Source organism: Mastigoproctus giganteus, chromosome 1, assembly GCF_048544385.1.
Source record: "Mastigoproctus giganteus isolate SK-2022 chromosome 1, ASM4854438v1, whole genome shotgun sequence".
NCBI classification, from domain to species: Eukaryota; Metazoa; Arthropoda; class Arachnida; order Uropygi; family Thelyphonidae; genus Mastigoproctus; species Mastigoproctus giganteus.
This window is the reverse complement of record NC_143575.1, coordinates 76863954-76889547: the sequence shown is the minus strand read 5'-3', so window position 1 is coordinate 76889547 and position 25594 is coordinate 76863954. Positions and strand designations below refer to the sequence as shown.

The following is a 25594-nucleotide window of genomic DNA, read 5'->3' as shown; positions in this document are numbered from 1 at the left end:
GTATTGGCCTAGCTACAATTTTAAATTCGGTATCTTTAAAGAATCTGTTAAGCTGTTTGTGCCACTGTTCAACATATGGGACAGAAATAAAGTATTTTTTGATATTACTATTGTTATTGGTTTAGTATTTTGTATCCTATCCTTAGCTTGTACCCTAATTCGGTTTATTGTGGTAATGGAATAACCCCTGTTTAAGAATCTGCTAGTTAATATTTGTATTTCTGAGTCCAAAGCAGAATCCGTCGTTGAATATTTTATAGGCATTAAGAAATTGATTAAAGATAATCGATCTTTTGTAGGTGAACGGGTGATAGCTATTATAATGTAGAAACATACCTGTGTTTGTAGGTTTTCGATAGATGCTAAATTGTATTTTGTTCGAGTCCTGGGTAAGCGTGAAATTTAGAAAGTTTAATGACTGTGTATCCGTACCTTCCCTCTCCAATGTAAATTTGAGTCTAGAATGAATATTATTAAATGAATGTAAAATGTCTTGGATAGTATTACTATCTGTAATAACTAGAACATCGTCTAAATACCTCCCATAGTATGTGATACGGGTTCGAAATGGTGTCAAACGTATCTGCTCAATCGTTGAGAGATAGATCTCTGACATTAAGCCACTCAGGCTCAAACCCATTGGTAATTCAAAAATTTGTTTGTACACCTTGTCTCGAAAGGTAATGTAGTTAGCCTCAACTAACAGTTTAATTAAGTGAAAAATTTCCTTAATAGGTAGCTTCGTATAATTAATCAGTGTCGAGTTTTTATTTAACATATCCCAAATAATATCTACTGTGTATTCAACGTTTACATTCGTGTATAATGAGGTAACATCTAGTGAGAATAAATTGTCATTGTCGCCGAGTCTACAGTCTTTCAGCTTATTAAATAATGCATCGTAGTTCTTAATCCCAAATTGTATTACCTGTCTAAAGGGTTTTATAATGTTATATACATGTGTGGCTAAGGATGAAAATGCCGAGTTCTTGTAGGAAACAATAGGTCGAATAGGAAACCCAATCTTGTGTAATTTTACCTGACCGAAAAGTGCAGGAATATTGTATGTTCTGGCCTTCAATTCCTTTAACTGAACCATAGTAATGTAGTCATTTTTTCGATACGTGGTTAACGTTTTATTGTATTGATTGACCAAATTGGTAAACAGTGCCGGGTCTACTTCACGATAAGTGGAGGTATCTGACACAACTGAATCTAACTTATTAATACAATCATGTTTATCTAGTACTACCACTGTATCTCCTTTATCTGCTCTCTGTATAATAATGTCCTTATTTCCCCGAAGTTCTCGTAAAGCTGAACTGTCATGTGTATTCAATTTAGGAAGTCGCGTTTGTTATTCACTACTTGGTTAACTTGTTGAATGAATACATCTTTTTGTGGAACATTATGAAGTCCAAATTCAATATCAATTACGCATTGTTTTTTAGGCAGTTTTCGCGGTGGTAAATTATAATTTAGTCCTTTGGATAAAAGCGAAATCTGGTCCTGCGATAGTATATACGAGGAAAGATTTGTAACCTGTTGATATGTCGGTTCGTTGGATACTGGGTGAGGGGGTGTTCGTGAACTAGCTGACATATTCTGTGGTGGCACGTTGTGTGTCTGTTGGGGGGATGTCACCCAACTCGTATAAACTTGGTCGCAAGCCCATGACAATGTGTTAGAATTCGCATGAACGTGTCTTGACCTATCCGATAATGTTTGTAACTTATTAACGTGTGTTTTTTTTTTTTTTTTTTTTTTCTGAGGCCTGTGCTTCCCTTCGCATGTGACACCGTTTCGAACCCGTATCACATACTATGGGAGGTATTTAGACGATGTTCTAGTTATTGCCGATAGTAATACTATCCAAGACATTTTACATTCGTTTAATAATATTCATTCTAGACTCAAATTTACATTGGAAAGGGATACACAGTCATTAAACTTTCTAAATTTCACGCTTACCTGGGACTCGAACAAAATACAATTTAGCATCTATCGAAAACCTACAAACACAGGTATGCTTCTACATTATAATAGCTATCACCCATTCACCTACAAAAGATCGATTATCTTTAATCAATTTCTTAATGCCTATAAAATATTCAACGACGGATTCTGCTTTGGACTCAGAAATACAAATATTAACTAGCAGATTCTTAAACAGGGGTTATTCCATTACCACAATAAACCGAATTAGGGTACAAGCTAAGGATAGGATACAAAATACTAAACCAAACAATAGTAATATCAAAAAATACTTTATTTCTGTCCCATATGTTGAACAGTGGCACAAACAGCTTAACAGATTCTTTAAAGATACCAAATTTAAAATTGTAGCTAGGCCAATACGAAAGTTACACACTATACTGAACAATCGCTCGGTTCTTTCAGCGTTCACAACACAAATTAATGATCTGATATACAACATTTCTTGCGACTCGTCTTATCAGGGTTCGACCCGATTTTCTCTTAATATTCGTGTAAATCAACACGAAGCCTCAGTTCGTGCTTCTCGTTCAGCAGCGTCAGAATTAGCCTTTCATGCCATTAACGAAAAACATTTTTATTTAACGAGGCCAAAATACTTAACGTTCAGCGTAATTATACGCGACTATTAATTGCAGAAACCATTGAAATTAAATTACACGAGAATTCGGTTAATGTTCGGCGGCCATATTTGATCTCCGATGCGTGGACCTTTACGCGCATGCGCGAAGACAAATAATCTCTATTTAAGTATCAAGTTTAACCCGATTCGGTAATTTTCATTCCTGTGATCACGACATATGGTCGAAAACCATTGTCAGCTTCAGGAAGGAAAATCGTTTTGAATATTTTCGTTTGATTCTTTTAATTGCGTTAATTTGATTTTTAATTGTTTTATATTGATTTGAATTGTATTAAATTGTTTATTTAATTATTTATATTTTACTCTAATGTACCGGTAAGTTGTCGATTTTTTAGTTTTTTCCGTTTTAATTTCTGGAGGGTATCATACGGAAGTGTTCTACGCACTATATTGAGGTAAACTCCTCTTATTATTTTACTAATTTTAATTCTTCATAAAAATCAATGATGGCATTATCTGTGTTCAGAATATCCTAATTCATCTTAGAACTGATCATCATGTTTACAAGAAAGTTAAATCTGTTATTTAATAACTAGATTATGCTGTCTAAAAATGTAGAAAAGTGGATCCTAAAATTTTTCTTCCCTATCATTACAACTCTGTCTTGGTGTTCATTATCAAACATTCTGTTCTGGGGCAAATTCTTGTTTGCTGAAATTCAGGTTCAATTTCCAATGCAACTGCCAACTTTTAATATTATCTGGAACAGTGTTTCTCTAACTTTTTTTTTTCAAATAAAGACCACTTTTATATTTGAGATAGAAGCCACAGACCACAAAACATTACACTAACATAAAAATATATTAACAGCTTAACTATTCTTTTAAATACATATATTCTTTGCCTTACGCAGTTCCATTTCACTACTTTGGTCGTAAGTCAAATTTCATTTAAAAATATTAAGAGCATACAAATACATAATGAAAAATAAACAAATTACCTAAATATTAATGGACTATTTCTTTCAAAGTTTCATATACAAATTCATGGACACATAATAAATTACAATAACTAGAAAAGGTAATTGTCGTCTTAATTGTATTCATCCTCTTTTTTTTTTCCCCAGGCGAAAACAAAAACATTGGTTCATCTTGAAGTTTTATTGTAAACTCGACAGAACTAGTGGTTGCGCCGGAGTATAAACAAGAACATTTTTTATTTATGATTTTTTTTTAATCAAAGGTTAAATTGTTATCAGAATTTGATAAGGGGATTTTTTCATATACCATTCATGCATTTACCAGTCAATTCAGTCCATGCTTCTGTAGAATGTTATAGTTCTTCTGGAATTCTCTTAATGTCTGTTTTTTTTCTATTTTGCTGTAACTACTTGCGCAAAAGTGATTTTAAAATAGCGAGCTCTAAACATAGCAATAGTTCCCTGGTCCACAGGCTGTATTAAACTTGTAGTGTTAGGTGGTGTTAAAAAAAAAAAAATCACTTTTATGTTTGAGCAAAGACCTAAGTGTGGAGAGTGGTCTGCAGTATTATCAAGAATCAATAGGATTTTTAAACAACTATCACTTTAATTACAATATTCTTTTACTTCTGGAATAAAACAATTGATAAACTAGTCTTCAAAAAGGAATTGTGTCCTCCACACCTTATCTGAACAATAAGGTACTGGTAATTTGGCTTTACTAATTTCTTTGAATGCTCTATAGTTTTGAGTGATAAATCATAAATGATTTATCACTCAAAACTATATATACTTCAACTTATAGCCAGCAACATTTCCACCCAATAAAAAGAGTAATGTGATCCTTATATGCTTTGAAACCTGGCATACATTTCGCTTCTTTTTGATTGTGTGTGATCAGACATTTTTCCAGTAGAGACTAGTTTCATCCACATTAAAAATTTCTTTCAAATAATTTTATTCTTTAAGCAACACAAAAACTATTATTGAAGATATCAACAGCTTTCCAAACTGCACTTGCTGCTTTCCCATTTATCTTCATGTTATGTAAGTTATCATGATTTTTGAACCTTTCAAACCAGCCATAGCTTGCATTAAAACTCTGGCCATAGCTGTTATCTTATCTTCTTTTTGAAAGTCTTTGACCGTGCATCTTAGTCTGGATAGTCATGAAACTTAGGAGAATACATTTTTTAATTAGATCTTCCATCCAAATAGATAATTTTTTCATTTTGTGTATTGGATCTTTTCAAATTTTCTATTTATTATAGATTTTATTAGTGCTAATTCTATCAATACCTCACAGATTCGCTCTTTGAAATGATAGGAACTGTTAAATGGGATAATTTTAAATCATGTGCTAAATCTGACACTGTTCTACCACTCATGTTTTATTAATTTTATTTTCACATCATCATCAGCCATTTCCAATCCACTGCAGGATGAAGGCCTCTCCAGCAACTTTCCAGTTTCTTCTGTTTTGTGCAATGGCCATCCATTTACTAATCACAAACTCATGAATTTCATCTGTCCATCTCCGTCGTTGTCTTCCAGGTTTTCTTCTAGCTCCTCTTGGATACCATTCTGTTATTTTCTTAGTCCATCTGTCATCATGTCTTCGAGTTGTGTGTCCTGCACAAGACCATTTTAGTTCTACAGTTTTGATAAGAATGTCCTTTACTTGAGTTTGCTGCCTAATCCATGTATTTCTCTTCTTATCTAACAGTGATCCCTAATATAATTTGTTCCATTCTTCACTGTGTAGTTCTCTGCTTCTCTTCCATTCTTTGCTGTGTAGTTCTTAGCTTTTCTTCCATTCTTTTGGTGAATGCCCAAGGCATAGCCTGCTATGACAATCAAATTTCAAAATGGAAGTGGAAAATTTGAAAACTTGGCAAAATAAATTTGCACAAAAATTCTTCAACACATCGAACAGTAATGACCCCAGCAAATGGATGACAGGCACATTGGATTAAAGTTTGATTTTCAAACACCAGCATAGCATTTAAAAGAAACAAGCAAATTGCTTTATTCAAGCTTAGAAGAGAGAAACAAACAGAGCTTCTGCACAAATGAGTATAACATGCCTAGAATTATTAATTCCCTTGGCCTGTTCAGGACTGATTTCACCAGAAGTATGCGATTCAGAAATCCCCCCCCCCCCCCACTTCAGGAATTCACTGATTTGTCTTCTTTCAGAACTTCTGGATATGAGTCAGTGCCACTTACTAGTGATCAATTATACTTTTAAATTTGGAAACTGAAAATTGCTTTATGGCTTTTCTGATCACTTCTAACCTCTTCTTTTGACCTGACCCCTTTTCTACCAGTCTAGTTACACATTTAACCAAAACAACTAGTGTGTACACATATGCTTCAATACTTTTTTTGGCTCCTTTTCAGCACACAAATTAATAAAATGACAGGGACAGCCTATTACCACTAAGTGTTCAATCTCCTCTTTTACCCTTGCTACTCCAGTTTTCATGTTTACCACAACAGGCACACAACTACAAGTGACAGACTTTTTTTTTTTTTAATTTCCTTCCCCCCCCATACATGGGTGATTAAAATTTTGATAAAAGTAATTTAAAAAATTGTTGATACTGATTGAACATTCATACCAAGTCATTAACATTAACTTACAAAGTGAAGATCTTGTTCCATTCTGGAGATAATGTTTTGTATTCAGTGTGCGTTTGCAACCTCGAGTTCACTAGCTCCACCACACAGAAAGGATCACTCTTACCACACAAATCAGCTGCTGCCAATCCCTGGGCTTTATATGCTTAAAATATTAATTGAAACAAGCTATAATACTAAAGAAAATAACTGTCTTAACTGTTATCATTTGTTAAATAATAAAGTAACTGAATACTATTCTTAACAATACCAGAGAATTTCTGAGTATAGTATTAGGAATGAAACTTTTGTATAGAAGTCAATACTGAAGCCAATTTAGCAGCAAGTGACATATTACTACAAAGTTGTCATACAGAAGTGGTAGTACAGTGGATTCCGGTTATTTGGGCAACCAGTTAATCGGGGCAAATCTTAAAAAACAGAAACCAATCGAGAAAATAGCCAGGGTTCACTTCGCTTAATTGGGACAGCATGCCGTTTAATCGGGGCAGGAGACCGCAGCACTGGAGATTACCCTACGATTGTCTCTGACGGTACCACGTGGTTCGGTCAAAATTCTGGAGGTCACAACCATAAACAATAAAAACAATTAGCAGTCACTTGTTTATTGGGCTTTTCTGTTAGTGAATCTAATATAAACAGACAGTAAACTCGATCTTACTGAATTTGCGATAATACCGACAGCTGGAATTCTGTGGGTTAATTATGGTGAAATGTGTTTACACTTCCATGAAATCTTCAATCATAAAAAAATCAATTTTCAGATCTTCTCTTCATTCCATTTTTAAAGCTTTGTAACTCGTCACTCCATTCTCACTTGCACGTATCGTGTTACTTGCAATTTGTGTGTGCCGTGTTCTTTGTTATTGATTGCTTATCTTTTTACTATTTTAAATTTCAACCCCCACCCACAAATATCAGTGAACAGAAATGTCAACTAGTTTAGTTAGTATGTACATATTACAGTGCATATTAATTATTCTTCTGATTTTCATGTATCATTTAATTTTTTAATTGGTAAGGTAAGGTAATAAAGGGTAAATTTGTGCTTAATATATCTTTGCTTTTATAGCCTGTGGATAATATTCCTCCTATTTTTGCTAATTAGAATCGCTGTTTAATAGAATTAAAATTCAATTCACAAACGTGATCACAATGGCCGGCGCTTACTGCACATCGTATAACGAACGGTGTTTCACTATTGTGTATCCATCGTAACATGATTTGATTGTACAGTGAATCAGTTGTAAGGGGGGGGGGGGAGGTTACGTTGTGTTTTTAACTATTTACGTGAAACTTCAGATAATTGGGGCAGCCGCTTAATCGGGCCAAAATGCACTAGTCCCAATGGGTCCCAAATAACCGGAATCGACTGTATTTAAAAATTAAGTAATTCCAAATAATTTTTTGTTACTCTATATAATTTTTAAAGAAAGTGATAAATACCAACTGAGGCTAGAAATGAAGACATGAGAACAAATCACATATCACAAAGAAATAATCAAATTACATATGCTTGTTTGTTTGATTCCAAGTCTTAAAACAATTATTTCATTCTTTAAAATTATACAACGGCTGTTCAATAAAGAATGATCATTTCCCCATCCCCCCAGAACATACCTTTATTAATTATCTATATTTTGATGGTCCTTTTCAAAGTAGTCTCCATATAATGAAATGGATTTACTCCAACGTTTCTTCTATTCTTCAAAAACATGGTGGAAGCCATCTTTTGGTATGTGTTTAAGAATTGCCTCCGATGTCTTTACAACTTGACAACTGGGAACTATTTTCTTGCAGCTCCTCCTTTAACTTTGGAAATAAGAAAAATAAAATTTGCAGGGTGCAAGGTCAGGGCTGTATGGCATATGAGAAACACATTTGATATTAATGCTTGCTAACTACTCGATGACAGTATAAGAATATGGGTCTTGCATTGTGATATAGCATCCACTTACCCACGTGCAGTTATGGTCATTTGTGACGAATGTGATCCCACAAAGTGTGCAGTACAGCTCTATAGTAAGGTCTTGTAACAGTTGTATCACGGGACAAAACATGCTGGTAACCCATTCTTTGAATGTCAAAAAAGAGATAAGACCTTTCCTGCAGAAGCCACAACTTTTCCTTTTTGGTGTTGGCAATGATGTAGACTGCCAAACAGAGCTTTGTTGCCTATTCTCTAGGTCAAAATGAAGCCAGGTCTCACCTGCCATTATCACCTTGGGCAAAACCTCACCATCATCAGTAATCATCCGTTGCAGCTTCTGACAAACCTCCATGCAAACTTCCTGTTCCTCAGGTGTGAGTAGTCTTGGAACCCGGTGCACCTCCCAAGGTTTTTGCAGTACTTTGATCCAAGCCCGAGGCGGGATTCAAACCCGCGACCTTTGGGTTGCCAGGCAGGCACTTTACCCACCCGGCTAGCCCGGGTGGGTAAAGTTCGGCACCCAGTATGCATAAACACTTGTTATATGCAGATCGTCACTGAAAATATCAAGGATGCTTCCTACCAATATTCTCAATATTTCTGCCAGTTGCCTTACTGTTACACAATTCCCTCTCAATTACAGAAGCAGTGTTTAAAGTTTCTGCGGTGACAGTAGTGGTTGGAGCTGCAGGACCACTGATATTTGTGATTTCAATCTCGCCGACTTTAAACATTCTAAACCACCTGCGATCTGAGCTACCTAGAATTATAGATTCACCATAAACCTCTTAACTTTTCATTTGCTTCAAATGATGTTTTCTTGAGAAAAAACAATATTTCAGAGCAGCGTACTGTTCCTCACATGTCACATTGGTGAAACCGAACAGGAATGAACTTGACTGACTGCCAAGGTCACATGTGCAAGTGTCAACGGCACAGTTGATATGTGACACAGCTTGGTTTGGTCTTTTGTTGTCATGGGAATTTCTGGTACAAGGGCTACTCAGGCCATATTGTGGTTACTACAGTGAGGTTACATGTGATGACTGCCCTGGGAGCAGATAGAATTGGTCATACATTTGAATTTGTTTCAGGTAAAATAAAAAATTCAAAGGGTTGTGTCATTACCTATGATGAAGTTGAGTGACAAAAGTTTCTTGTAGATTTGGGAGAGAAATGAAAGCAGAAAACTATCAAGCACTGCTGAACAAGCTACATTCAATGGATATATGCTTTACTGTTAGTGGTTGCAAATGCATACACTGCAGAGGATCTTTCCCTGGGAACAAAAACAAATGAGTGAGGAAAGTATGGCCTATTTGGGTTTTGGCTAGGATTACATCTTATTTTCTATTTTTATGGAGGCTAAGAAGTCCATAATTATTTTTCACGTTTCAGCTGAAACAGATTATGTTTGCTGGAACATATAACAGTTTTCTGTGAACATATAACAGATTGTTATATGTTCACAGAAGAGCCCATTGTTCCATACATTCTCTACAAGTTGCATATATAATCAGGATACAGAACTATATCCTTTGTAGAGGCTATGCATTTGCAACATCATCTGCACATTCATTTCCTGGAATACCAATCTGATCTGGGATTCAAGAGAAGATAAGTGTGCTGATGTTCATGAAGATGTATCAGCTCAGTTTTAATTTAAAAAAATGCAAGGTGAGGTGGTTTTGAGAGCTAAGAGAGCACCCCTGGAATCTGTATATACTATGCTTTTATTGATTGACAGGAGTGAATTATTTCCAGAGCAAGCTTAATGGCTTGGAGCTCAGCAGTATAGCTGCTGCATTTGGCTGGAAGCAAAACAGAAAACATATTAGGGGAGACAGCAGATGCACCTAGCCAAGACAGCAGATTCAACTACTTTACTGCCAGACTTTGAACCATCAGTGTAGAAATTAGAAAAGTGTGAATAATTGTGTATAAACAAGTTGTTGTAGTAGTTATTGGATTTTAACCCTTTTTCCCCATTGCTCAAAGTAATCACAAAAAGGTGTGAAGGTAATCATGGAGGATCCAGATCTCTCAAGTCTCTGATGATATAAATAAAAGTGAACACTCCAGCATTCTATTAGGTTCTGTAATCTGATACAGTAGGTTGGATTGTTCTTGGTTTGTTTCCACAGCGGATTGTCTACTGCAGATCATATAATAGTGGTCAAATAAATAAGTGGGGATCGAGACTTAATTTTAACTGAGTACTTCATCAGTAACATTTTTCTTCTAATACTGAATGGAGGTTCATGAACTTCAACATATAGACATTGAATTGGGGATGTTCTGTACCTAGGGCAATCCTAACAGCATGGCATTAGATGGAGGCAAGACTTGTTAAGGTACTCTCCCTAGCAGAGCCATAAACAGGTGCTTAAAAATGGAGCCATAAAAATGGAGATCCCTTAGGATGCCATTGCAACATGTGTTATCAAAAGCTTTTTTTATATCAAGACATGCCATGACAAGATGATTTCTGATAAATGCATCTCTTATTTTTGATTCAGCCTTTACCATAAAATGTAAGGATGATCTATTCTTCTAAAAGGTAAACTGATTATTTTTCTGGATTCTAGGTACAATGTTAACCAATGATGCCATTTTTTCCAAAGTTTTATTCAAGCAGCATCTGAACTGAAAGGATCCTTAAATACCTTTAGGAACAGTGGTACTGTTCCAAAAGGTATTTATGGATCCTTTCAGTTCAGATAGTGTGAGCATTGGTTATAGGGTAAATGGCAGGTGGCTTCACTCGTGTGATGCAAGAAAGCAAGATTATGTAGCAACAATAGATTTAAGTTTGTTCTAGCATTCAACTATCCACTAGTTAAAGCCAAATTTCCACACATCTATTTTAAAACTCTTTCCTCAATTTAAATTTATGCCTGCCTCATCAGGTTCATAATCTAAGCAAGAGAAAGAACCCCATCAGAATTGAGCCTGCTCACCCAGCCCGCAATTATTGCAGAATGAGGAGACTAGGCACCTCACAGGTGCCTAGCCTCCGGAGGTTGCAATTTGCATAACTTAAGCCTTTCTTGGTAAGAGGATCCCTTTGTTCCCCTCACCAATTTTTTTTGCCCCTCTGTACTTGCGCAAACAACTCTACATCCTATATAACAAAGATTGTTTTAGCAATCAACTACCTGCTGGTTAAAGACAAATTTCTGCACATCTATTCTACAAACGTCTTTCCTCAATTTGAATTTATGCCTGATTCCTCAGGTTCATAATCTGAACAAGAGAAAGAACCCCATCAAAGAATTGAGCCTGCACAACCCATTCACAGCCTTATACACACCTCAATCAGATCACCTTGCAGGTGCCTAGTCTCCAGACACTGCAATTTGCATAACCTAAGTCTTTATTCGTTCCCCCTCACCAATCTTATTGCCCTTTATGTAATTGCTGAAGAAACTCTACATCTTTTCTAAAATAAGACCTCCATACCTGTATGCCGTACTCAAGGCCTAATCTCAGTTATTAGTTGATTCAAATACTGCTCATCTCAGTTGCCCAAATTATTCGCTATATGATTCCTTTCGCCTCAAAGGTGGAATTTGTGCATATGTCTGTTTCGATATTCCCTGTCAGACTTGGTAATTTGGAATCTCCTCTTTTTGATCTTCTCTGGCTTAAAATCTCTCTACTTCATTGTGTCAAATTCATCTGTTGTCTCTACCGTTCTCCCATCTCCACTAATCACTAGGAGCTCTATGACTTACTCTCTTTGCAATTTGACTTTCTCCAGCCCAACTTTCCTAACAGTGAGGTAATTTTCTTTGGTGATTTTAATGTTCACAACTCTAGCTGGCTTCCGTTTTCTAGTCACACTGACCCAGCTGGTCGAGATGCTGAGACTTTTGTTGTTACTAATGATATTGCAGAGATTGCTCATTTACCTACCATAATACCAGACAATCCTAACCATACAGCCAATGTGCTTGATCTTTTTCTCACAAACAACCGTTCTAAGTACACAGTCGAAGTGAGTGGTCCTTTAAGCGCCTCAGATCACAACTTGGTGATTGTCTCTTCTTCGATAGAGCCTTTATCTCATGGCTATTCCCAACCTCTCATTTTTGGCATTACAAGAATGCAAAATAGGATGACCTGTGAGATTTCTTTTCTTCTTTTCCTTGGTCAGATTACTGTTTCAAAACTTCTGATGTCAACGTTTGCTCAGATCGTGTCAGTGAAATTATTCTTGTAGGAATGGAATCCTTTATTCCACACTCCACTCTAAAATCTCGTCCTTAATTTAAACCTTGGTTTTCCAATAAATGTGCCAAGACTGTTCAAGAGAAGAATGTTGCATATCGTAATTGGCTTGTTTCCAATTCTTCAGTTTCATTTTCTGCCTACACCAAAGCTCACAACAATTTTAAAGCAGTTATTAAAATCAGTCCAAACTAGTTTCGAACAAGCTAAGAGTAGAAAACTTGCTTACTTGCCCTAATGGTAGACAAGCATTCTGGTTTCTTGCCAAAGCTATTGGCCACAACTTTTGCCCATTTCTGCTCCCGCTCTGTCAAAACCAGATGATTCTTTTGTCACTTCAGCCAAGGATAAAGCTGACTTTATCCTTGGCTGAATCACGTGCTTGAATCACGTTTTTCTTCCAACTCATGTATTAATGGTAAAACACCTCCCACCATTCCCAAAACCCTCCATTCAATGCCTCCTGTGGTCTTCCGTCAAAAGGATGTCAGAAGGATTTTGACAAATCTTGATGATAAGAAAGCTCCACGCCCTGATGGTATTTCTCCACTTCTCAAAATCTCTGCTCCTGAACTTGCTCCTGTTCTGCCTTTTTTCACTTTTTTTATTCCAAAAGTGTTTTTCCTTATGCTTGGAAATTTGCTCATATCCAGCCAGTTCCTAAAGAGGGTGACAAATCCCTCCCATCCAATTACTTCTACTCTTTCTAAAAGATGGAGAAATCAATTAACCACCAACTCATAAACTACCTAGAAACCTTCCATCTGATCAACAATCGCCAATATGGATTCTGTCAGTGTCAATCCACTTGTGATATTCTGGCTTATGTTACCCATTTATGGACAAATTCAATAGAAAAGTTCGGTGAAACACAAGCAGTTGCTCTTGACATCTCAAAGGCTTTCAATCATGTTTGGCATAAAGGCCTTCTAAACAAGCTTCCATCTTATGTCAACTGTTTGCCAATTGTTTTTTTGTAATTGGTCATCCAGTTTTCTCTCTGATCGCTCACTGAGGATAATGGTAGATGGCTCTGCCTTCTAACTTCTCCACTAATTCTGGTGTTCCCCAACGTTCAGTTCTTTACCCGACTCATCCTCTTGTACATTAATGACCTCCTTCCATCGACTGGAAATCCTATCCATAGTTTTGCCGATGATAGCACATTGCATTCCAATTTCCATTTTGAGAAACCTTGCCCTGCTCAATCAGCTTCAACTTCTCTAATGTCTGCTACCAATTACTTAAATGCCAATCTCCAGGTAATTTTCCAGTGGGACAAAGACAACTTAGTTGATTTCAATCCAAAAACTCAGTCTTGTCTTATATCTTGCAAAAAGGATTCTTCTGTTCCTATGCATATCTTTGGTGACACTCCAATTTCTAGGCAAAATGATATCTCTTTCAGGGATTACCCTGACTTCTAATCTCTCTTGGTACAAGCACATTACAAATATTGCTTCCTCTGCATCTAAAAAAAAACTTGGTTTTCTCTTTTGCTCTTGGTGTTACTTTTCTTCCAAACAGCTGTTCACTCTGTACAAATCGCAAATGTGCCCTTACCGTGGAATATTGTTCCCACATATGGGGCAGTGCCCCCAAAATCTCTCTCAGGCTTCTAGATTCCATCAGAAGAGGGCAGTTAGGTTAATTAATGACTCCTCTCTAACAGAGTCTCTCCACTCGCTATCTCATAGACGTACTGTTTCTACTGTATGCCTTTTCTATAGATACTTCCATGGGCACTGTTCTTCTGAATTGGCTTCTATAATTCCTGTTCTCTTTCAAAACAGTCCAAACACGTGATGCCACCAGCTATTTACTGTCCAAATTCAAACTCACGGAACCAACTTTTCATCTTCCCCATTTATTCATTCAACTGCCGTTTTCTGGAACAACCTTTCTTCATACTTATTTCCTGAAAATTACAGTCTACAGAAGTTCGTGTCTAATGTCAACAAATATCTTCTTTCATCTTCTGAATCTCCAACCCAAGCATGGTACTAAGTACTATAGGTTCTAATACCTTTCGTGTTTGTGGTTTTCATAAAAAAAAAGCGTGGCCTGACCATTTTAATGACCTTTTTCATACTAGCAAAATTCCTGTATATCACTGATAATACCCCTTGACCTGCTCTGTCAGCACTGCTCAGAAAACTTCATATGTGACTGCACAATAACACCCAGGTATTTTTCATTTTCTACCACCCTAAGTGTAGTTATATTACACAGTTGGTACGTTTATCTGGGTACGTTACTTCTACCCATATGCAGTGCTTTGCATTTGTCAATTGCCCTTCTCAGCCCATCTGCCCAACGTTTCTGGATCCTGTTGCTGTCGCACACTGCCATTATCAACCCTGTCAACCTTTTGTATTATCTGCATACTTTTTTTTTTTTTTTTTTTTTTAAAGATGAGGTCCCCATACTTAGCATTAGTAGAGGCATATGATGCAAGATATTACTCCTGATATAACTTCATCAATATCATTGATAAATAAAAATCAGCAGGTCCAACACCCTCCCTGGGGGACTCCACTAATAACATTAGTTCATGAAGAGCAGTGTCCATTGATTATCACTGTCTTCTCCTATTCAGCACCCTTTTATCCATTGTAGCAACTTATCCTTAATACCATACTGCTCCAATTAGTACAGTAGTCTTCCATGCACAACAGTATCAAAAGCTTTCCTGAAATCCAAGTACAGTGGATTCCAGTTATTTGGGCCACCCGTTAATCGGGGGCAGCTCTTTATTTGGGACAAATCTGGGTTTATTTGGGTTCTGTTTGGGACAAACAGAAACCAAATAAACAAATAACAAAATAGCCAGGGTTTACTTTGCTTAATTTGGACAATGTGCCGTTTAATCGGGGCAGGAGACCCCAACACTCGAGATTACCCTACAATTGTCTCTGACAATACCACATTGTCCGGTCATACTGCGCAGAAAACTGCACAGAATAGCAGTATTCTGTGCCCTGACAGAAACCTGACATGACAAAACTCCCCAGGACGACCCTGCCATGTAGTAGTGGAACGTGATGCAAGAAAGCAAGTGTATGAGCTTATGCAGCATCAGCCAAAAAAAAAAAAAAAAAAAAAAAAACACACCATTCCCTCCAACTGCCTGTCCAGTTCCTCCTTAAATTTATTTAACCTATCAACTTCCACAATGACAGATGGAAGTTTGTTCCAGCAATTAACCACCCGCTGGCTAAAGGCAAATTTCTGCACATCTATTCTACGTCTGTCTTTTCTTAATTTGAATTTATGCCCCCTTAGGTTTGTAATCTGAACAAGTAGGATCCCATCAGAATTCAGTGTGCTCAATCCATTCAAGGCCTTATACACCTGAATCAGATCACTGCGCAGATGCCTAGTCTCCAGCCACTGCAATTTGCAGAACTTAAGCCTCTCTTGGTAAGAGGATTCCTTCATTCCCCTCACCAATCTTGCCCTTCTCTGTACACTCTCAAGCAATCTACATCCTTCCTAAAATGAGGCCTCCAGACCTGTACACATGTGTAGGAACCTGGGGCCTCACACCAAATAAGTAACCATGTAGGGGAGGGAGATGTACAGGCAGCCAGGGAAGCAGATTAGCTGAAAAATATCAGTAAGCTCGTAGCAAGGGGATGCAATGTAGAACGAATGAAAGACAGAATGAATAGGTTGGGCAATGAATGAACTAGGAATTATGGTAAAAGGGAATAAATGGCAGTTTTGGTGAAAGAAAGTGACTAGCATGAGGGAAAGAGAGTGAATGGGAGTGAGTGGAAGAGCAAATGTAATTGGCCAAAAGAATACAAAGTTAAAAATAATTTACATTTCTTTATATATACTAACAAACATTTACTAATCACACAAACACTATCGCTGCATTCTCCCCTGGCATGCAAAAAACTTGTGGCTGGGCCTGCACCACAACTGAAGAATAATAGTCAGTTGAGGTGCCCAGAGAGTGCAGTGCAGAAAGCAAGATTGGAATAAATGAAATGAAAGCTAGAAGAATGAATGAAAGTACCAGTGTGTGAGAAAAAGAAATCAAACCATAAATGCTACAGTTAAGTACACACAATGGTCAGGCCACACCTTGAGTACTGTATACAGATCTGGAGGCATCATTTCAAGAAGGATTTAGATGCTGGAACGAGTACAGATAAGGGCAACAAGATTAGTGAATGGAACAAAGGGTTGCTCTAAAGAAGAAAGGGCTTAGGTTTTGAAAATTACAGTGTCTGGAGACTAGGCAACGGAGAGGTGATCTGATAGAGGTGTATAAAGCCTTGAATGGTTTGAGCATGCTCAATGCCGATGGGATTCTTTCTCTTGCTCAGAACAATCACAAATTCAAATTGAGGAAAGACAGATGTAGGATAGGTGCGGAAATTTGCCTTTAGCCAGCGGGTAGTTGGTTAGTGGAACAGACTTCCATCCCTTGTTGTGGAAGTTGATAGCCTAAATAAATTTAAGGCTCAGGTGGACAGATATTTCGAACGAAGGGGGGGAGGAGTGAAATGGGAGTGGTTTTTTTTTTTTTTTTTTGGCTGATGCTGCATAAAAGCTTGTTTTCTTGCATCATATGCCTCTACTAATGTTAACCCTGGTTTTAATTAGTATTTAAATTTACACTACACATCCTTGCATCGCCCCTTGGTGTGTGAGAAAAAGATGAGTGCGAGTGAAAAAAAATGCAAGTAGAGTGAGAATGCAGATTATGAATAAAGTAAATGTATCTCTCTCTCTCTCCCACCCCTTCACCTGGTTGGTTCCTGCTGCCAGCTAACATATCCCACCCCAGAGTGAGATGGGCAGCTCGACCTTCTTACCGGATTCGACACTACATGGACATGACAACTACAACCGACAAAGACAAACTGTGGCTTTGCTGCTGACATGCCATTTGGCGATCTGAACTGGGTACTCTAACCCCTTAACAATGCCGGCAAATTCTAATCAACATCTAAATTCTATCGCTTTCACGTAGATCTCTTCCGGCCAAATTCTAGTGTACGCCCCCTCCTTGCACAATCCTCCAGGACCAAACTGATTAACAATGCGCTCTCTTCATATACCCCTCCCTATCGGGTCTGGGCAGAATTGCAGATACGTTCAAATTTAACCCTAACTCACGACTTTTCTTTTTCAACGTTGACCTGTGCTTGTTAAGTAAATCTGCAGATCTCCTACTCTTAATGTTATTAATGCCAATGTGCTTGTGATGACTCAAGTGGGCATCTCAACCTCTCAAATGAGGACAGTTGCAAAAGTTCAGAAAATTGTGGCAAGAAATTGCCATTCGACCCTCAGAATGATGGCAGATGAGCTGGATGTGAATAAGGAACCACGTCCAGAGAGGCAAATAAAGAATGCAGTCTTGATTTATTTTATTAGCTTCATCTTTTTTTCTAAGTTATTAACCTCAGTTTTTATTCACTAATCTGGCTGTAGCCTGAAAGAAGTATTTTATTTATTACTGATATTTATTGAAATGCAACCTAGAATGGTGTACTGTTTAAAAAGGTAGATTCTCTCTTTCTGAAATAAACATTGTTTCCTAGCAACATGCACAATCCATTCAGATATCAGACTCATGTATTTCTGACATAGCTGAAACAGATAATAACACCAATACTGTTTAGTGCTGAGTGGAAAGAACAGAAGTGGATAATGGTGGAAGTTCATTTGTGATAATATTCTCTTACTTATGCCAGAAATTTCCTTGCCTACTTCATGCAGCTTGAAATTCTGAGTTTTGCACTATTTACTAGTGAATATAATCTGTGAAGGTATTGTGTATATGTTCTACTAAATGTGAGTACAATAAGCATGCAATTATGCTTGCCTTTAGGTTTTTCATAGTTAGTGAAAAACTGAAAATAATTCACAAGGCAGAAAAAACTCAAACAGTGATGCAGGTGAAAATTAATCAATTCTACTCCCTGGTGTGCACAGCTTTTTCAAGAAAATACAGTAAAAACTAATAATTTAAAATGTTATATTATCTTTCAATTTGAATAATTAAGACAGAAGCAAATAACTGTTTTGCTTACCTTTCACTGTTAGATGTCCCACATCTACTATATTTTTAAAACTGTTCAGAAGGCCCTAATATTAAAAAGTTAGATTTAAAAAAAACAATATTGTAATACTACATAATTACCATATTTCCTAAAAGTTTTGGTATAATTTCAAGTTTGCCTGCATGGAAGAAGCAGATTACTGTGGAATGTTGATTATCTGAATATGAATTATCCATCATACAATGAGATGCTACTACTTTTTGTTACAGCTATCAGTTAAACCAACAGGGGAGGCATTATAGGGGTACAGGTAGTCAGCATCCATTATCACCCACCTTGCATGCCCCTATATTGCACATCTGAATATAAAAATTAAATATTTAAAAATATTTTAATAAAGGATATTTAAATTAATGCTAACAAGGCTGGACTTTCTTTCATTTGAAAAAAAAATAAGGTGGCCGAGGCAGAATGTGAAGTGTCCCAACACTAGTGAAATAACTGTTTTTGAAATATTATGTAGTGTAGTAATTCATAGTAAAGTGCTGATATTCAGAATTCTGTTTACATGAAGCTCATGTTAAGAAGACAAACTGTCTTCTAGGAACTAAACTCAAATATTCCAGGACAACATAAGACAAAACTAAGTGTTAGTAGAAATGGATAAAAAATACACCACAATGCTGTGTATTTTGTATTCTCTTCTATTCATGCTTGTAGGAACCAGATTTACAGTGCAGTCAAATATTGTGAACAAGAATAGCTATATTTATATTCGTGTTTTATTCCTTTTTTTTAGAATATTTAAAAATGAGTTTAAGCAAGGGGTCCCCTGTGCCATGGCCTATTTATATTTGTTAACCAAGTGAACTGTATTGCACCAACTATTATGCTGGTGTCACTGACAAAACTGGGAAAAAAAAAAAAAAAAAAATGTTAATGGTATTAGTTTAGTTGCTGCTTTGGTAGTTAAAAATATCAGTCTCACTCTCAGAGTCAGCTATTACAGATAATATATCCAATTCAGTGTGTGTGTGTGTGTGTGTGTGTGTGTGTGTGTGTGTGTGTGTGTGTGTGTGTGTGCGCGCGCGCGCACGCGTCCTGAATACACATGCACATTCACCAGCTAAAAAATTAGACAGCTTTATTCATTATCTAGTAGTGCCACCTTTTTGCCAAATTACAGTCCATACACATTGTCACACAGATTCCACTAGGTGGCTGAGGGAGTCTAGCTCCAGATTTCAACATTGTTCTATCAATATATTTGTCAGCTGTTATACTGTGGTCAGTAGAGAACTATGAAACTTAACTGCCGTTTCCAACGTATCCCAGACATTGTAAGTTGGATTCAGATTTGGAGAATTATGTGGATAGTTTGAAATCTTGGAAATGTTCCTTGAACAAATCAAATCAAATAAAATTTTTGCATGGTGGATAGTTGCATTGTTGTCTTGAAAGAAGTCATCACAATCCAGGTAAAAATGAAGCACTGCAATGGGAAGTTGGTCCTATATGACAAAGAGATATTCACTGGAGGTAACACTACCTTCTAACAGTATAAGCGGATCCAGTCCATACCATGGAACGTACACCATAGCACTTCCAAATTCTTGTGTGGTGGGCATGAAACAGACTGGACGATGGCTTCATGAGATTAATGCCATTGGTGCAAAAGATTATCTTTTTCTGCTGCATTTCTTCCTTTCAGAGATTCATTCTCCTTTCATATTTTGGCCCATTGCATACTTTTAGTTGCTTTCAACACACCACTGATTTCTTTTCTTTTCTCAATGTAAAAAAAAAAAAAAAAAAAAAAAGTAAAGTGCAGCCATTATCAACCCACTGCAGGATGGAAGCCTCCTCAACAATTCATGTTGAGGGAAATGGACCGTAATCTGCCGCGCTGGTCCAGTGCGGGTTGGCAGATCGACCGTATTCAGCAGTCAGGGGCTTGAACCCCGGTCTACTCAAAGAGCGTGTGCTACTGCACTCCCGCTCCTGCCCACTCGGCTACGGAGGCCGTTTTCAATGTAGCTCCTGCTAAATGTGCTCCAATAAAAACACCTATCTGAAAGTCGAAATATCACCTGTCTTCTCCATGACTAGAATGATTAAAAATCACCAGAAAAAAAATCATGCCACATATCAAAGAACTTAAATCTGCACACATTGCATTTAATTAATCAGTTGATGTCAATTTCAAACAGTTTCTAATTTTTTGGGTAGTGAGTGTACAATGTGTCCAGTTTATCATGTACAATCAATCAATCATCAAAAGGGTCAACTTCTCCATCAGAAAGGGTATCACATGTCTGTACCAGGTTATATAAATCAAGTAATGTGATTCAGAGGGCAGCATATACAATTCAGCAAGAGAACTGGCCAAAAAAGAACTCGGGGTGACTGAGCACGATATAATAGTCAGTGCCAGATATGTCAATGCAAATATCACTGACACTGCCAACCTCACTATGATGTCCACTCAAGCGTCTAGGTACTGAAATGGTCCAGAAAAGATAAGCCAATTGCAGAACTCTGGTCAGAGACTGCTTGATGACAAAAGTCAACAGATAATGAAAAGAATTGTGCTAGCTAATAACAGTGGGTTATAACTGGTTAAATGACAGTGCAATACAACAGTGGTGCACAATGGAGTATAGTTGCAGACGACTTCACTGGATTCCACTGTTAACTAAAAACAAGTAGTTATGAGTAGTGAACACAGGAACATTGATTATTGGCTTTGAGAGTGAAAAAAATCACTTATGATTAATTCCATTTGTTCCATGCTGATGGCAGGACCATAGTACAGCAACCAGCAGCATGAATCAGTGTACCATAATGCTAGATGTTAAATAGTACAGGTTGATTAACATGCAAATGTTTATGATATACATTACATTTGCTCCATGTTCCATTTGTTCCATGCTGATGGCAGGACCATAGTACAGCAACCAGCAGCATGAATCAGTGTACCATAATGCTAGATGTTAAATAGTACAGGTTGATTAACACGCAAATGTTTATGATATACATACATTACATTTGCCCCCCCCCCCATACCAGTGGGTCAATGTCTGAATGCCACAGTGAGCATTTCTGCCAAACAAGTGCATCCCTTCACACTCAGTTTATCCATCTAGTAAGCATTACATCCATCAAGACAATAATGCTATGTTTCAATGCAAGGATTATTCAGGAATGGTTTCCAGGAGCACAAGGGTGATTTGACCATACTTAATTGGCCTGCTCAGTTACAAATCTCAATCAAACTTAGCATCCGTGGAATGCAACAGTGTTCACTAACCAACATTCCTGTGGAATGCTCTCCCAACACCTTGATGCCATTTTAAAGGCTAAAGGAGTGCTATTCACTATTAGGTTGGTATATCTAATAAACTGGCTCACTATATTATAGTCTTAAAGGAATGGGAATGTATTTTTATAAAGCTTAAGAAAGCCAAAAAACAAGTACTATTTCTATTAACTAGAATAATCTGTATTAAGGATGTCACAAATACTCCTTAATGCTGAGAGGTTTGGCACTCTCCTCACTAATTAGGTACAATCCATCAAAGGGGTCAACTGCTCCATCAGAAATTTCCATACTGCATATTAAATGCAGTACTAGGATACTGAAATGATCCAGAAAAGATAAGTCAATTTTTGAAAACAATTTTTGAACAAACAATGGGAAATTTATTTTAAAATTTGCTTTCAAACAAATCAATTATCCAAGCTACAGGATTCCTAGTTTGCATAATCAACGTTCCACTGAATTTGATCTGATAACAGTAATTTATCAAGTCTCATTAAAATTGATCAAAAAAGTATCAAGGCTGAAATGTTTACATGATAAGTCATACTGCATGCAGTGGTTGGTAAAGGGGGCACTGTTTTTAAGATGTCACACTAGCATATTACTGTGTATCAAAGCATTTACAGTTCATTTCACCATTTCAGTAATTCATGTTCAGTGTGTGATATCAGTGTCTGTGATAAATCATATTTAAATCACCTGAGAGAGAAAAACAATGTATGAGCATTAAATTCTGCGTAAATAGTTTTTTTTCACAAGCGAGGTAGCTTTCATACTCATCAAATGTAAATTTCCTGTAAGTGTGATATCAAATCTTATGAACTATGAAATGCATAAGATCTTACAATTAAATTATATAAAATGCAGTGGGGCAGTTATGAGTGATTCCAAAAATTGACTCTGAGAGGACCTTTCAATGTTGACAGGAACAGTGGAATAAGTTTTTAAATGCTGAAAGAGCCAACTAAAAATGGGATTAATCTTCTATTCCTATAAATACAATAACTTAGTTTTGCAGAATTAGACTCAATGCTTTTAAATCAGTCAACATAGATAATATTTTTTACAGGGCAGAGAGAAGTAATCTTTTCAAAGAATTAAATTATGTAATTTTAATAATACGTTAAATAATATCTCAAGGAATCTTCTACCCCTCCCTGATTAGTTTCAATAAAGCCTTGCAGCATGTATAAATTAAGAGTTATCAAAATAATTCTGCAAAAAAGTCACTTAACTCAGAGGTAGCTTTAAGACATGCTAAAGCTGCACAACTACGTGGAACCCCAACATCACACAAATATAAAACAAGTAAAATTAAAACTTGCCAAACTGACTACATTCAGTAGTGTTATTAGGTTACCACTGTTATACTAATTTAATTGTTCAACAAATTTCTGGCTCAAATAACTTTGTCTAAATAACACTTTTCGATAAGCAAGAAACAAATGACCGCACCTGCCAAACAGAACCTAGTCTAGGAAAAAATGGGGATATACAGATGTTGTATGTTCACTGTGAGGTGGGAATGGTGCAAATCGTAAATGGTTTAGGTACTCTCCGTTCACATTGACTCCTTGCTGCAACCAGTCTAATCTTCTGAAAGCTTCCTCAAGGGCAGCAGTAAACAGCTTTGGAGATATTGTGTCTCCTTGTCGAACTCCTTTCTCGATTTTAAATTTGCTACTGTCTTCGTCTAGTCTAATAAAGGAGGTAGCACTCTCATATATTTTCTTCAAAATCATAATATATGGGATATCTATGCCTTGTCTTTCCATTGCCCGAAACATTGCCTTATGCTGTATGGAGTCAAATGCCTTTTCATAATCCACAAATGCCAGGCATAGTGGTGTTTTATATTCATTTGCTTTCTCCATTAGCTGTGATATTACGTGAAGGTGATCCATAGTTGAGAATCCTGTCCTAAAGCCAGCTTGCTCTTTCGGTTGATTCTCATCAAGTATTCTTTCTAATCTGTTAGTAATGACCCTTGTGAACAACTTGTAGATGCGGGATAACAAGCTAATTGGTCTATAATTTCCAATTTCTGATTTATCTCCTTTCTTATGCAGCAAAACTATGATTGCATTATTCCACTGCTTAGGCATCACACCTTTTCTAATGCACTTTGTGAAGAGCCTTGCCAGTTTTTGTGTTATGTCTCTTCCTCCCAATTTTAACAGCTCTACAGTAACTTCATCTTCCCCCGGGGCTTTCCGATTCTTCATTTTCTTCAATGCATGTTCTACCTCATCAGGAAGAATATCGGGTATGTCGTATGTGTTGCTACTTTACAATCCATCTTCCCCACTGCTGGTATCATTCCCTCGCTCCTTGTATAATTCTCTATAGTAGTCTTTTGCTATTTGAATTATGCCTTCTCTGCTGTTTATAAGTACACCATCGCTATTCTTCATTTTCAGTATCATTTGTCTTTCTGTATTACTGCTCATGGCTGTTGATTTAAATCCTTTGTTTTCCCTTAATGCCTTTTCTACTTTTCTTGTGTTAAATCTTCTTATGTCCTCTCTGAGTCTCTTTCTAATGGCTTTGCATAACTCAGTATACTCAATTTTCTCCCTGTCAGTGTTTTTCTTGCTCTTCATTTGTCGTCTTCGGTTCATCATGACAAGTGTTTCTTGACTAATTTTTTCTTCTTGGATTTCTGTTTCCCTATAGGTTTCTTGGGCTTTATCACTTTCAGAAAGTTGTAATATTCCTCGTCGATAATATTGTAAGCCACGGCAAATAGTGGCCTGTGATATGTTGCTTAATTTGTTGATAAATAGGCATTGCTCATATGGGGAGGGGGTGCAGCCATCACAAATCACCAATCAAAAAAAAAAAAAAAAAGTCTAATCCACCGAAATTATGATCTACATGGCCTGTAATTTGTCGCAGGCAAACATCTGTCTGGGATAAAAATTCAGCTCCAATCACACTAACTTCATCGAAAATTAAAACACATACATATTTGAAAAGAGTACAATATTCTTAAGCAACTTCATGGGACAGAGGTAAATTATTCGATATCGAAATTTTCAATGTAGTGTGCATGGTAGTACCATTAAAATAGCTACAAAAGCTTTTCCAGTAGAGCACAAGTTATATAAGCATTACAGAAATTGGTGATAGTAAAACGATCATAAACTTCATCAATAATCGAATCATGAATGTCTTGCCACAGCCAGCAGGGTCAGTAAGGAATATTTGGATAGGTTGACAGTTAGGTCGAAGTAAAGTATAAATGACGTGCAATAAAATTTCTTCCTGTTTTATTAGCTTTTCACATTAAATCCCAAAACTGATCTTTTGGCATTAAATTTTCTTATTTCTTTGCTGTTCCACCAAGCTGATTTAAAGTTGCTAGTGGAAGATCACTATTCATTTCACTGTCCTGGACGATGGCTGCATTGTTTCTATGTCAGTATGGTATATTTCACAATAGATCTCCATAGTTTTGTGAATATCTAAATCAGATTCATCATTTTTATGACGTTCTAAAATATCTTGTTCATGTTCAGCATACAAAGCAAGAAATTTCATTTCAGAAAGTATTTCCTCTTCTTCACTACGAAAAGGTAAATGAAGAGTAACCATCTCTCTTTTATATGCATTCAAGTCATTGGCCATATTATAGTTTTGAAATCGAAGTAATTTTGGATATTGACGAAGTCAATATGCACAACCAGAGGTGTAATAATTGGCAACGAAGTCGGCTAAAGTAACATTTTCTAGTTATGGAGATTTTTTCCTCTTACTTATTGAGCCAATTTTCTTTAATGTCGGTAGAATAGTCACCCATGTTTTCTCGTTCCATTTCTTCATTCGATTTTCTATTATACTCGAGAGGCTGCAAGGTAGGTATATAAGTTACAACTGAACT

The 25594-nt window shown here is 36.7% G+C and overlaps 1 protein-coding gene across 8 annotated transcripts in view; it reads right to left on the bottom strand.

Moving 5' to 3' along the window:
- The window catches only part of Mctp (multiple C2 domain and transmembrane region protein), a 690267-nt gene that overhangs the window by 200833 nt on the left and 463840 nt on the right, over positions 1-25594 (bottom strand). For all 8 annotated transcript variants that reach the window (XM_090373448.1, XM_090373456.1, XM_090373439.1 and 5 more), the window contains 2 exons: positions 18420-18474; positions 6204-6345 (listed from right to left, as the gene is read on the bottom strand). In XM_090373448.1, the coding sequence (XP_090229574.1) occupies positions 6204-6345; positions 18420-18474 (197 nt within the window). The remainder of the gene's footprint in view (positions 1-6203; positions 6346-18419; positions 18475-25594) is intronic.